Genomic DNA, 15,540 nt, shown 5'->3' on the forward strand with positions numbered 1-15,540 from the left:
GTAACGTGACTTTTCTCTTCTCAAGTTTGTTTAATTATATTTATTAAAGGTTACAGAATATATTAAATAGAATAATGAAAAAAACACCTCACCTTCAACTTTTATGAATCCAGTAAAAAGGTTTGCTTTCTTTCGTGTATTCGTTACATAACGCTATTCTTTTGATCTTGACAGCTAGCAGCTTCCAGACGACATCTTTGATGTTGCCGCGAATGTTGTATTTATTTTTTCCCGATATGAGCGCATTGTTTACGGCTTAATATTTTGAATGTAATTTATTCAATTGATGCTATATCTTATTTTTCTGTAATAAAATTGAGCCGTAATGAATGCGCTCTTGGTGAATTTTACGACTGAATTTAGTAAAACTTCAAGGTTTTCCCGGAAAATGGTGAACCGGGTAGGGTTTGGGCAATTAGTGTTCATTTGCAAACATCCGGTGAAAGGAAACTAGTGCATATTTTGATTTGGACTCTGATATAGATTGAAAATATTCCCTTAGAAATGTTCTAAATCTTTGTGTAATTTTTTCAAATTTACTAGGCCAAATGAGGGATGTTGTGGACCGAGTTCTTTTGTTCCTTCATCCAACATGTAAATACGGATTTTGCAATCTGATACAAGGTTGCTGAAAACTTGGCCGACGTGGCACCAAAATGCATCTACTTACTCATTCCTTTGGGTCCGATTAACACGGTTGCAGAAACAACTTTCATTTTGTTAGAAAATAGCCTTATTGATATCATTGATTGATAGAAATGAGAATGGAAACACGAATATAAACATGAGAGAAACGTCTTAAGGTAATGGTCCATACCCCACTAGATAAATAAAATGCGTACAGAATTTTTTCATATTTTTCAAACATGTATCTGAGGATATCTTCTCATCAAATTTTACCCTGTTGGGTGGTCCATCGGTATTATAAGAGCTAGGGTCGTTGCTAAAAATAGAACCGATTGCAGAAAATGGCGCTTTTTCATACATAGAGAATATAAGCCTAAGCCTGAAATTTGAATTTCACAAAATCATTTTTTGACTTTTATCCTATGTAAAATAAAGGAATTATTATTTCAAATCAAAAAATTTTATGTTACACTTGCTTATTTATCAAAAAAAGATAAATCCGCATACAAATGAGATAAAATGAAATAAATTTTCAAAGAGAATTTAAGCTCTTATAATTTTATTTACGTACAGAATTCTCTAAAATTTTGATATTATTTAAACCTTAACGCCCTTAATCAACTGAAAATAAATTTACCCAAGGGACCGGCCTTTTCAGGATCACAATGGGCGTATTTTGGGTAAAAATCATTAAAATATATATTTTGAAAAAAGATCCGTAAAATTGAAATTGTGCATAGGTTTATTATTTCATCATTCTAAAAAAATATGTTAAAATTATTGTTAATTAGAAAACATGACTTAAACAAACTGTTGATTAATCTGTATTATTTAAACCGCAAAAGATTGTATCTTTGGATATCGGTAAGTATTATGGATCGAGATCGGTATTTAGAAATAGCAGTCACACGCGTGGATAATGCTAACTACCTGATATGCCTTTAAGACAGAACCTCTATTCAACCTTTTTTTAATGGTTTTAAAGACTGTTCTTAAAATGAAATAACTTTTCTTCAGCGCATGATTTTAATTCTAAAAACATTTTTTGTTGTTGAAAATATATCTATGCTCGTTGCTAAGCGAATATAGGATAAAGATGAAATAAGTCAAATTATTTCCCCTTGTGTATTTATCTCCCTTATTTATGCACTGGAATATATATAGATCTCGGTCAGGATTTCATTTTGGATGTTTATGGACTTTCAGGGATTAATGTTCAAAGAATTGGATTAAGTTCAGCCTTGTAATGAATTGATGTATTGATGCGCTATATATAAAAGCTATATAACAAAAGTAAGCGGTCTATATTTTCAAAACGAGTACTCAATCGACACAACCCAGTCAAATTTTAATTTCGCTGAGTAATAGGCTAATTGATTGCAGTTTTCAGGATTTTTAATAGATTTGTTTTGAATTAATTTCTAGATCAGCTTGATTTTTTTGTTTTGAAACACATGTACACTGTAGCGTTAGGTTTCGATTAGATCGGGCACGGAAAAAACGTAATAACGCGTGAATTACGTCAGACGTTGTTTTGTGACGTATGGATAATTAGGTGTCCGCTAATACAAAGGCTTTCTGCAGTTGCACGAAGGGGTGGTACAATCATTTTATCTGGGTTTTTTGACGATGTGTTTCTGCTTGTTACGTACAATCTTATGTTCTATTACATTTGAAGGTATTTATTGAGGTAAGAGTACAATTTAGGGCTCTATTTATTTAAAGCCACTAAACACTGCAACGAAATGCAGGTGTAATTTCACACTTGAAAAATGACTCCATTCCTTAAAACGAAACACAAAAGTATGAGTAACGATACGAGTACAGACTATATTTCATAAAACCATTACATTTTATACAGTGAATACGAAAACACCCAGATATGGGCACCGTGTGCTAGTAAAGCTACAGCAATGAGACAGAATTCAAAACATGATCTAAGATTACCAGACTACCCACTTTCTCCTTGTATTTAATAACCCCAAAAAGTAAAGATCGCTTCAGCAGCCAGATCGAACTAAATTGTACTAACTCTCCTTTTTTTGTGGTAGATTGACTCACAAACATTCAATGTGACCCATAAATAATTCATGCAATGCAGCAGAACGCGCATTTTGGTCAGTATGGCTTGACGGGTCATTCAGGTGTAAGTGAAAAGTTCTATCTCCATTCAAATACGAAAAATGGGAATGTTATGCGAAGTCAACTTTAGAAGTCGGGCATTTTGCACACAAGCTTTGCAATGTAATCCCCTATTTTAACTCTCTGTGTTAATATATTAGGTGCATGCAACTACACTCAAAAACACAATGCTCTCTATTGTTATTCACAAATCGATTGACCAATGCAATCATGTGGAATGTTATTTGTTCAAGAAGGAAAGCAAACGGATCTGTAAAAAAAATGTTAGTTTATTCAAACTGTAAAAACAAACAAATCAAATATGTTGTAGATATCTTGACTATAACTATATTGCACTGTTAATCATTAAAAACAAATCATAAATATGTATATATATAATAATTAGTATGATTAGTGACACAACACAATAATGCATGCTGGGAAATTGAATCATGAATATTCAAACGGATATGCAAATAGACAAAACGTAATGACATGGGGAGCTTTTCTAACAATGGAAATAGGATATCCTTTGCTGATGGCTAAACAAAGATGAAAAGTATTACTTCATAAAATATCCTGCTGCAAGAGAAACATTGCTATCATGATGACTAGAGTTCTTTTTATGACTGGTGTCCAAAACAAGATCAACATTAATAATGGAATTGCCCGTTTTGTTAACAATCAGAGTTTTCCTGATAATGCCTTCTGAATTGTTTTCGAAATAAAGTTGGAGAATTTTTGGGGGCAATCTAATAACATAACATGTATATTACATTTAACAGGCAGAGTACCTTTAAGAGTCCATTTCTACAGATAAAATCTCTCTAGGACGGAAATACAATACATGCATGTCTATACATTAAGAATAACAAACATAAAAAGTATTTCAAAATGAAGAATGTAAGAATTGTTACCTGTAAAATTTTAGAATAATTCACATCATATAAATATATAAAAAAAACAAGTATTCATTTCTGAAACATGTGGAAAGTATTAAAAACTACATTAACATAAAGCTTAAAGAGGAATGTACATGACATTAGGAATGGTTTTAATTTTAGGTATTGTGCAATGTTATGCAAAATGCTATGTAAATTGAATTTTAGTATTAAGTATATTATCCAGACAAGACAAGTGGCACAAAAGTTAAAAGCATATCTGTCTCAAATGGCACCATTTTAGTACAAGATCAATGCGTAGATAAAGATCACTCCACATGGTAAAATCACTCATTAATTTTGTTATACCCTTTTTAAAAAAGGTTTAAACAATTTTCATCAGAAAACAAGAGGACAGGGCCTAAAACATGAATGGACTTGGAAGTACATATATCAATCAGTTTACAAAAATGACTGTGTCATGTTCAATCATGAGTACTATTGAATAAAAGATATCTTTAGATGCACAAAACACATACCTAGTTTATGGAATGTTCCAAACAAATCGACAAAAAATGTCCTCTACTTTTTTTAAACTAGATAATTTCTAGTATTGATTTGAAAAGAAAAAATCTATAACATAAAAATACAACAGCCTTTGGGAAAGTAAAGTAAACCAAGCACTCCTGTGCCAAGATTATCAAAATAGTTTTGCTGTTTCCACAGATTATCTGAAAACTAACAGATTATACCTTCTATGTCCAGGACAAGAACTCTTATCATCAAAAACTGGTATCATTAACACTGGAAAACTTAAAGGGACTTGCTAAAACAACATGTCCGAATTAGATTAAAATATATGATGTTTCTGACTAGGTTAGCACATTATAATATTTTCCCAATACAACATTCTAAATCCTCATAAAATAAATATGTAACAAACATAAAAACTGGAATGGCCTGGGAAAATACATTTAAACATACAATCTTCTAAAGATTAACACACTCTCATATAAACAGACTGAAACTTTCCAAATTACAGAAGGTAACACAAAAATTCCTCATGATTGCTTGGAATATTCCAAAACGTGGTATTGAAATATATTAATGCCACTTCGAATTTTAACTTGGTTTTCTCTACAAACATTTTTAAATCAGGGTTTGATTATGTTTTTACCTTCAACATTTATGGTGAAATAAATACATTAACTTAAAATGACTTTCAAAAACAGATACATGAATAAAAAAAAGAGCACTTAAAATGTATCTTAACAGAAAATTTGTTATACCTAGAAATTAAGTTTAGAGATCAATATCGAATATGAAAAACGAAACATCATATGCCACTAACATTCACTCTCAACATCGCTGTCTTTCACACTATTTCTTCACCGATCGGGACTTTCCTCTTCTTCTAGCGGTATAAAGAGTTGTCTCTCTTGACAAAATTTCTTGTGAGTTGGCCAATCTCTCTGTTGGCAAAATGTACCACAGTACCTAAATCAAATTAGAAAGAAAGAAAAATTGTTTAATTTGAAATTTGAAAATATGAAGACAAAAATCAAAATTGATTTGTTTTCAAAAAAGTTACAAAGCTTAAAATTTTCTGTAACTTAAAGCATAATAACATGTAAATTATATAATTATCGAAGATATGTACATGTAGTAACATGTTCACCAGTTTTCTATGTTTTATTCTTACAACTCAACAGTGATGTAATCTTACACCTTAATACCCATAGTCAACTTTTAGTCAATGAATTTCATTCATATACCAGTAAAGTATAAATAAACCACGAAGAAGAGACAACATTGTTAGGAAGATAACTTTTAAATTCAAACTGCCAAGGGATTGAATTAAAAGATATGGCAACAACCATTACAAAAGACAAGCACTCTTTAACTTTTTTCCTAGTTACCTGGAAATGCATAACCCAAGCTGTCAAATTGTTAATAGCTGTTAAAATCTCTTGTAATTGTTTGTACCTGACTTCCTGACACCTTCCACAGATGCTGAATTCCCGAACTCTTTTCTCCATATTAGTACAGGGAGGGTAATGGCATTCATAGTACACACAGACCTCGTCTAAAAATTATTTAAAAAGTCAAACTTTCATTTCTTAATTACTTTGTTATTTATTTTTTTTCAGAGTTATTTCCTATTCAAATCTGAATATGCTTTATTTGGATATCAGACTAAGAAATACCTACCATGTTCTATGTGAATGTTTTCTCCATTGGGACTGAACTGTTTTGTATAGACATGAGAAGATGGATAATGCTAAAAAAAAAACATAACCAAATTAAATACATGTATAAACAAATTATCAATAAAATTCTACGAAATTATGCAGTACCTAGTAGTTTTCAATGTACTGGTAGATCTATATGTTGCATAGGATTATGCTTGTATGAATACAATTTTATAACATTGTTACTTGAAAAACACTCTTCATTGAAGTGCTATGTACATTTATCCATTTTCAACATAATGATCATATAAATGCATAATAATCACATAAATGCATGACAAGGATAGATTAATAAATGCAAGTTTTTCGTTTGTTTTTGTTTTTATATAAAACACTGACTTCAAAACTTTTAAAACCTCAACTTTGAAAAGTATACAAGCTGAATATCAGTAAAGCACAGCAACTGTTGGCATCATCAAAACTTACAGAGCATAAGAAACTTGAGATTCATAACTTACATGCAAAAATTCAATAAAAGTAATGGTGTGAATTTATTCATCTTTATAAAATTTTTAGCTAAAATGATATACATGTACAACTACCAGTAAATTTGTTTAGTTTTTGATGGTTTATGGACAACCTACACATTCTAAGGGAGCTACTTGGAGCTGCTGGACAGCCATCCAATAAAGGGACTGTTCCCGGTTCTTTGTGGAAGGAAGATCATCGTACACAAGCTGTGTATCCATGGGAACCAGCATCAGGTTCTCAAGGCGATTGTCCACGGTAATGCCGTTCCTGTGTACCACCTTCCACCCGCTAGCTACTCCACCTCTGTGCCTCTCCCTAGATAATCAAGAGAAAAAAATCAACAGACGCTTACTGAAGTAGGAACATCTGTCTAACAAATTAAAATCATGTCATATCATGCCCCACAGAAATATTGTTAAATATCTAATTTATTGTTGAATACTACTAACTAAAAAAATATGAAGACCTGGAAATTCACATGTAGAAAATTTTCCCTTACATGTCCTCTTGAAATCTTTATGAAACTAAAGCTTTCATATCATAGATGGTTTAGGGGGGAAGCATTAATTATAGACTATGTACTTAATGTTTTTTAGAAGTGGTAGAAGACAAATTTTGAATAAAATTCTTTACTACATGTAGTATACACGTAGATACTATTCTTTATAACTGAATGTCTGATTTGGATTGCACTACTTTTCTTTTTTCTAACTTTCTTAGACAAAAATCAAATTCTTATCTTCAGCAAATATATGCAGATATGCAATCATTGTAAAAAAACAGAAAAAAAGGACAATGCGTCAATATGTGATATTTTGTATTTTCTTGTAGACGGTGACATATAGGTTCATTCGGACAGAGACTTGCATTGTATTACTGTGCAATGTATTTTGTAATTTATTGTAAATCTATGACTCACACCACTATAATAATTATTTACTTAAAAATAAACAAAGGGAGATTACTGCTTGATTTATAAGTAAAGTGCTTTGAAATATGTAGGAAACTTCAGTTAATTTGGGCAAAACATTGGTCTATATGGGAATTAAAATTAATAATGAAACAGATAGTCCTCTTTAACAAGACACTGAAAACTGAAGTTTTATGACTGAGGGGTAAAAATACCGGAGGATATATGGCAAATGAATGTACATCGCTACATATCTGAGAAGTTTCAATCAATATGGTATGTAGGCCAATAATCAATGTGCACCCTTAGAACAATCAAAATGAGGAAAATGTTAACATTGAGCACAAATCACAAACAAGAAAAACGATTTGTATGGCATGTCTAATGATAATTTTCCTCCACCATATTCTTACATTAACGGTAAAAATGTCTATACCACCACTCACAAGCAAACAGTAGTTTGATTAAAGATCATTCAATCCTGTGCAATTATCTTAATTGATCTATGACAATGGGCTTCTCTGTGGGCACCACTAACCTAACGCAAGGATGGAGAGACAGCCTAATGTTTATTGATCCTAAACTGGAGTGTCTCCAATGATCTTAATTGATTAAAACAAAGTGTTTTCTGTATCGAGCCAACAAACCACCGCTGTACAAACACAAGTCTCCGATTATCAAGTGTGGTAGGTTTGGGTCGCAGTTAAAGTGTCTGAAATAACTGCATTAGAAACTGGGAAGTAGCACTTTCCTCTTTTGAGTAAAATTTCAACTTCCTTACTGACAATGTTATTCTGGTCTACTTTAAGTGTGACTTAAAAAATTATCTTGAATAATCTATAATCCATTTTCACCTTCCTCTACTGATTCTATCCAAATAAATAATATTCAGTTAAAAGTATTGGTAGACATTCAATTTTTTTTTACATACTAATGCCATTTGTACATGTATAATAAAAAAAACTCCACCCCTTCCTTTGTATGACGTACCCTTTGAGTTTTTTTTTTAATGTACATGGTAAGTAATACACATTTTCTTAAACAGTTGCAGTTCTGGCATAGGAGTAAAGTGAATGCATGGAATAGAATGTAGGCTTTTAGCCAATATAACTTCAGATGAAGAACAGATACAGTTTTGTGTTTAAATTGTCGGAGTATCTTATCAGATGACAGAGTTTCCTGGATCCGCCCCTGCATTACCTGCATAGTACAGATAACCCTCATCAGATACATTGCCCAAGATAATGCTACAAGAAGATTATATCAAGGAAGTTTTAACTTGTGCTACTGATGTAACTTCAATGAGGCTCAGAACAAGATTATTTCAGCCAGTAAACTGTCATCTTGTAAGCTTAAAGTAAAGCATCCTTCATTGCATAATGTATATAGCTGTTGGGTATGTAAGTTTGCAGGTGCTTTATATGAGAGAGGCACACTGGTCCTTCAGAGTCTAAGTTCAGCATACAAATACCTGCTACTCAATATTAGGGGTTCTAGTTAATGTACTTGTCACTTCTCACCGCGACTCTACTGTTTAAACTCTCCATATTTTGTGAAAATTATGTTCTGCAATTTTGTTAAAGTGAAACTGAATTTGCTTATTCTTTTCTTTCAAGATGAACAAGTCCATGAAGTAAAATTTTGATTAATAAAGATATTTATATAATGGTGCATAATGTTCACTTATCTTCAATAATAATAGCATACCATAGAAAATCATGAAGAAATTGGCCTGCTTCCCTTCCTTTCAATATCTTATATGTGTAAGCATAGATGTGGGCACCGTTGCCATCTGGGTCAACCTTGACTCTGGCCTGAAAAAAAAAATGTTTTCCTCTCTAGAGACAAATATATACATGCATGCAGCATAACTTATCATAGTCCTCTCCTGGCTCTACTTTCATCACCATATAAGCTCGCTCACGGAGAGGCGCTGTATAATCTCATTACTTTATAGGCCTTGGGGAGATACAGGACTGAATGTGTTTCTTTTGTACAACAGATCCTCATAAAATTTCAGATTAGTATGAGAGAATCTCAGGAAACATATTGATCAGGACCAAGTAACAAAAAGATCAGGACTGTAATCGTCTACAGGTTTAAATCTTTGATAGGAAAAATCTCTGAGCTGTTCAAACATTTACTACATGTATGCCTTTCTTATCAACGACATATTGGTTTATGTTGGGAATTTATCATTTTCTGTAAACCTTAAACAGCTTATCTTCATTGACCACAGGAGATTTTGAAGGCTGCATTGCATATACATGCATTTCTTACCTCAAATGCATATTGGTTGATTAAATCAATGTCTCTTTCATCAAGCAGTGCAAATTTAACCTGTAATGTAAAATAATTAAAAGGTATCATAATTTTATCAAAATCTGTATTATTCTGCATTAAAAAAAAAAGATTTGTTAAATAAAGATTGCATAGTAACTTTTTACAAGGTAGTTAGAAATGAAAGTAAGCAAGTTGTCATTTCAAAGCTATTTAAGCTTAGGATAGTGACTTCCCTTATCTATCAACATTGTCTTGTGTTAATGGATTCATTTGTAAAACAAACAAAAAACTGTGAAAGGTTATAGACTACATTTATCTACAGCATAGTCATACAGAAGAGTGTTGTAACGGGCCATTTTTCTACAGGTCTGAACAACCTTTTGCGCATTGTGAGCAGTTCATCATGTTGTTCGTGTAAGAGAATGACAGCATCATTAACATCATCAAAAACACATCATTAACATGTAAATAAATTAGGCCCCCTACAAGATATGTGGGACAGCTACAGGTTGCTTGAGACACTACAATTCCTTTCCATTTATAAATAGTACTGTTATTAAAAAGAGCCTTTGTTTTAGTACACATAAGAAACCAAGTAATTGTTAATTCTAATGCAAATTTTACATATAGTTTTTACATATAGTATTCAATGAAACTAACAGAATCAGTTGTGATAAAATTGACAGCATATCATTCGAGGGTCATTATTGTATTGTAAAAGTGAATTATAGAAAATGTTATAAAGAATGTTATAAAGAATATATTACCTTTTGATAATCATAAGCATTATATACAAATTATTTATAAGCAAATTTTATCATTTTGAAAGTACTAGCTCTTATGAGAAAAAATTAAAGACTGAGCAAGTAAAACATATACATAATGTAACTGAATTTTTTTTTCAATATGTATCCCTTATTATTGCCAAGAAAATGTAAAATGTGGTCTTGATCATTTGGTTATGTTTATAATTTTTGGATAAAATGTGGACCACATGTTACCTATACCTTTGTCTGAAGGGTTGGCATGCACCTGTTGGTCAACATTAATAATTCACTAGTTTTATCAGGAAAACTGGCTTTAGATAACTTCACAATGAACACAGATTAGGTCTCCTGGCATCCAGCTTGTTGTGTCATACAAGCCCAATTAATAAGCTTGCTTTAGATAAATATAATGCATGTCCTCAGACTGGAGAGAGAGAGAGAGAGAGAGAGAGAGAGAGAGAGAGAGAGAGAGAGAGAGAGAATATATTTAACAGGATCTCCCATTTTATCAGATGTGTTTAACCAAATGAAAATTTATCACAGTACTTTAAACTTTATCCTGTTTATTAAATCATGTATAAAAGCAAATGACTTTTTGCACTTGATTAAACAAAATTTGATCATGTCTAATACCTGGTACCGGTACATCCTAGTGGTTTTAAAGTAAAAAGAGGCTTCTTTTATGATTCATATGAAATTTAAGAAAATACCTATTCTCTAAAAAAAAGTTTTTTATCAACTTTTTTTACATTGCCACAATCAATTTTTCAATAGGCAAGAAATTATGTGGCATTAGTGGAAGCAATTTCCCCACAAGCTACATTTTTATTGTGTGCTGTGTCTGAATTTCTCACCAATCTATACACTGTCATTTGCAATATGTGCAAGCAAGAACCCATTTTCTGTAAAAATTTCTTGCCAAACAAAAGCAATTGTTTGAGGATATAGAAAGTCCTCTCTTGTTCAATGGGGCAGGCGGTTTTTGTTGGCAATATCATTTAATCTGTCAATATACTGTACACAAGGTGCAGTCATTGGATCTCGGACTTTTAAAACAAGCACAATTTTCACTGCCATGTTGAACACAAAAGAAACTCCATTAAAGTGTAATAAGTACCACAGGAAAGCAAACACAATCTAGGGATCAATTCTATTATCACAATGTCAAATTTTAAATTGTTCTACACATTCTTGTGGACATGTTTAAATTTCATAGATTTTCAATCAATATTTTGGTTTGTGTACCCGCTCTCCATTAAAGTAAATTTATCCACCCAGATATTCCTCTCTCAAGATTTTCTTTCTCTATAGGGAATTTAAGCAATATTTTTCTAGAATGGCAGTTGCCAACTTGCCACTAAATTAAAAAAATTTGCTGCACCAATTTTTCCTCTCCCATAGCTTTTGGGTTTTATTTGTCATACTAGTCCAGACAAATTGGTTCACTATTAAATGTAATTAGGCCCCTATGTGAAAAATAGCAGATGTTTTTCCCCGTGTTTCGGTATACTACAAAGACCCTTATACATCACTGTCCATTATTTTGCTTTGTGTGAACTATAGATGGTAAATAGGGGCAGCTGTCACCAGATGCCAACTGTTAAATTACACAGAGGCTATAGTTTCAATACTTTTCCTGATCAGCTGTTACAGACTTTAAATGATTGACAGACTTTATATTTGTAAGAACAAAGAACAATAGATATCTAGCTCATATTTTTCAGTTTTCCTAATTTCTATGCACTGTATATATTAATAAGATATGCAGAGCATAAAAATTATAAATAATAAACTTAAGATTATTTATAATCATGCAAAATGTGTTAGATATCAAGGCATTAGGCCTTTTATTGGTAACACTGGTAATGCTTTATTTGAAATACTTTGTAAAATATGACTTAACTGCAGTTTTTTATCATGCCATTACATATTCATTATTTAATTATCTACAAACTAAAACTTCGGCAAAATGTATAAATAAATAGTAATGCAGGTACTGTGAAGAGGACTGCCAACAATTAAACATAATATATTTAGGCTATGCATCTGAATATTGTATTGTAGGATGTTAATATCGAAATTTGAAAATAATAATTATGCAGGCAGACAATCTATATCAGAATCAGATTTAAAATTCAAAGACATGACAACAATGTTAATCGGCATTTTATACATTAACAAGAAACTAGCGATACTTAAATAACAAGATGGTGCATGGTGTGATGAAACGAAATTGATTTTTAAGAGACATAATTCACAGGAGTCGGCAATCTTATCAATAAATGATACCTAGAGTCAAAATAAGTAAACACCCAGCCATGAGCTTCGCTCACGAAGCGAAGCTCATGGCTAGGATTTTACTTATTTTGACTCTAGGTATTATTTATTGATAAGATTGCCGACTCCTGTGCATAATTATGCCAAAGTCAAACATCTTCATCAGAAAAAGATATCTAAATTTAAAAAGTTACAAATCCGCGAGTGAATCATTATTAATTATTGTTTTTATCTACGATCGAAATAATATTAATGTCTTTACAATAATAGACTGTCATAGTTGTGCTTTGCAGCGGCTCGTGTTATTCAATAAATGCATGCATGCGCCATGTTGTTTACTTTCACCACAGGCGCTATTTAAAATCGACGATAAAAATCTCACCTTTCCCGCAGCTTTTCCTAAATTAACGATCCCTAGTTTTTGACCAGACATTATCGTAACCAGGCTCTATACTTTCCACTTTTTCTGGTCGCAGTTCGTCTGCCGAGTGCAGAACAACGTGTGTCTGTCACACCGACACCATTCTCCCTTTCAGCTATTGTTATCGCAAATATACCACGTGCAAAAGAAACGCGCCATTCCGCCAATGAGCGGTCTGCAATATACCGTTTCCGCTGGAGGTCAGAGGTTATGTTTACCTTCTACACGTGATAAATTGCGATAATTTTTAAGCAGAGCGAAAGTTTATTTGCAACTTTGTTTAATTAATTTATGAACAAAATAAGAAATAGAATATAAAATATTTTTTATTAAAAACAAAAACAACATTGGGGACACTATAATAAATATTAAAAGTAGCAATTAATGAACACATATTGTGTTATTGTCATAACATTGCCAAAACAGATTAATTAATTAATCACCAAAAAAAAAAAATATATCAAACAAAAATCACTGCAATTAAAATCAAAATCTGACTCTCTTTACATGAAAAAAAAACAAAACAATGTACATTGTACATAAAACTTGGATTAATAGATCAATATAGTGAAAAAAAAAAATAAATCACCAAATATCACCAATTATTAAGCAATACTTTGAAATTTTTTTTATGATTTATCAATTAATCTTTTCATAATTATATATCAAATCTTGTTACACATGTACATATAAACCACTTTTAATGAAGAATAGACAGCATTGCATTTTTTTCTTGAAAACAGTTTTTTTTAAAGATATTAAAGTTTTCTTACCTTGAAATCAAAACTAGCTAAGAAAGATATCAGCATCAATGATCATAAGAGAGTAGCCTTCAACTACAATGTGATGAACAATTCAAACTCATTTATCAGGTGCTATCCAAAATCAGTGATGTATACATGCAATGAATACATGTATGTTCATACAAAATGATATTTGTTACACACAGTTAAAAATACATACCGGTAGAGTAAATACAATCATTGTGTTATACATATTCAAATACATGTAAATAAAATCCCATCAGTAGTTTAACTACTTAAACTTTTTTCAGCTGAGGAATCAAATGAGAGATGTCCACTCATTCTCCAATCAATCACACTCAGCTAACGATATTTTCCAAGTGACATTGTCATTGAATTACCCGCTAATCAAAATAACACCCTAATCAGAAACAATTAGCAAAATTGCACATTGTTTTCTTAACATATAAGAGTAAATATTTTCAACATTCACATCCTGTTCACTTAGAGTACTTGAAAAATTCTAGATATGCAAACATGTACCTGTATATAAAATTCTGCAATAATTTTTAAAAATGTTTATTTGCAAAAAGATAAGGAATCGGCAAAAAGAATAAAACTGTTTTTAGTCATAAAAATACAACCAAGTCAATAAATTATATTCTGATCTACAGAGCAAGGTTAGTCATCAGAATTCATTCAAAACTAATTAATGTCGAGATATCTGGCAATATAAATACCGTATTTCACGGAATTTAGGTCGATACGGTTTATTGGGCGAAGGAGGCCGTTTTTAGCCATAAAATAAAAAAAAGTATAAATAGGTCGACTTCGAAGAATTGGTCGAAAAATTACCGCTAGTTTTAATGAATAAATGGTTTAAACCAATAACGTTATCATATAGTAGCCTTTAATCTTATTTCACAGTTTTAAACAAAAGGGAAATAAAATGTATTTCTTGAAAACATCGTAAGAAAATGTCTGAAATTGCGTCAAAATTTTCAAACCAAATAATTCAGTACGGCCGGTTTTAATTTAAGATCGTTTTTTATTACTTCCCTGCCATGTGTACAAACTGGTGTTAACCAGGGGATAGTTACCTAGCCTGGAGGCATGACTACGGTAGCACATGCCACCCTGTGTCTCTATGTGACTTTTTACTGTGTATATACACACGAGTCAACCTCTGATCTTATTGAAGCCTGCAGGCATGAGTAGCACGTGCCGAGAGTTCAACTGTGTATAAATAAAGTCAGCGCTACCCAGACTGATTTCAGAGACACCTGGCTAAAATTTCATCGAAAGTTTTATGTTGAATATACAGAAAAAGATTTGTTCATGTATTCTATTATGAAAACAATTTTTTTTTTATTTCTACCCGACGATATTCCCCCCCGTATTTACCCTTTGTACGGTTCTCATTTTACTTTTACCGCGCGAAATCGATTTCCTGTTTATCGTAAGCACACGATCAAAATGCATGACAGCATTTAATGATTCAGTCAGTGATCTAAGTAAGAAATGTAAGAAGAAATAAATCTATTTACATTTAATTTTGTTTAAATGATAAATTACTACAGTATATTGATTAAAATCCATACGATTTTTACACAGAAATTCAAGCAGTATTACAGTAAACACTCATGATTTTATTGGAGGGTTGCATAAATTTTTGCAAAATTCCAACCAAAAAAAAAAACATAAATTGGGCGAAGCGATGAATAGGGCGAGGTCCACATGTCAGGGAAAAAAAGTATCGACCTAAATTCCGTGAAATACGGTATACA

At 31.7% G+C, this 15,540-nt stretch overlaps 1 protein-coding gene across 1 annotated transcript; it reads right to left on the reverse strand.

Moving 5' to 3' along the window:
• Positions 1 to 2,437: 2,437 nt before the first annotated feature.
• On the reverse strand, positions 2,438 to 13,153 carry LOC128155648 (zinc finger MYND domain-containing protein 19-like). The gene is made up of 7 exons (XM_052817458.1): positions 12,972 to 13,153; positions 9,543 to 9,602; positions 8,970 to 9,076; positions 6,466 to 6,667; positions 5,841 to 5,910; positions 5,616 to 5,715; positions 2,438 to 5,126 (listed from the first exon to the last, which is right to left on the reverse strand). The coding sequence occupies exons 1-7, from the start codon at positions 13,020 to 13,022 to the stop codon at positions 5,018 to 5,020; spliced, it is 699 nt and encodes a 232-aa protein (XP_052673418.1). The 5' UTR covers positions 13,023 to 13,153; the 3' UTR covers positions 2,438 to 5,017.
• Positions 13,154 to 15,540: the final 2,387 nt, after the last annotated feature.

The sequence above is a fragment of the Crassostrea angulata genome, chromosome 7 (assembly GCF_025612915.1).
Source record: "Crassostrea angulata isolate pt1a10 chromosome 7, ASM2561291v2, whole genome shotgun sequence".
NCBI classification, from domain to species: Eukaryota; Metazoa; Mollusca; class Bivalvia; order Ostreida; family Ostreidae; genus Magallana; species Magallana angulata.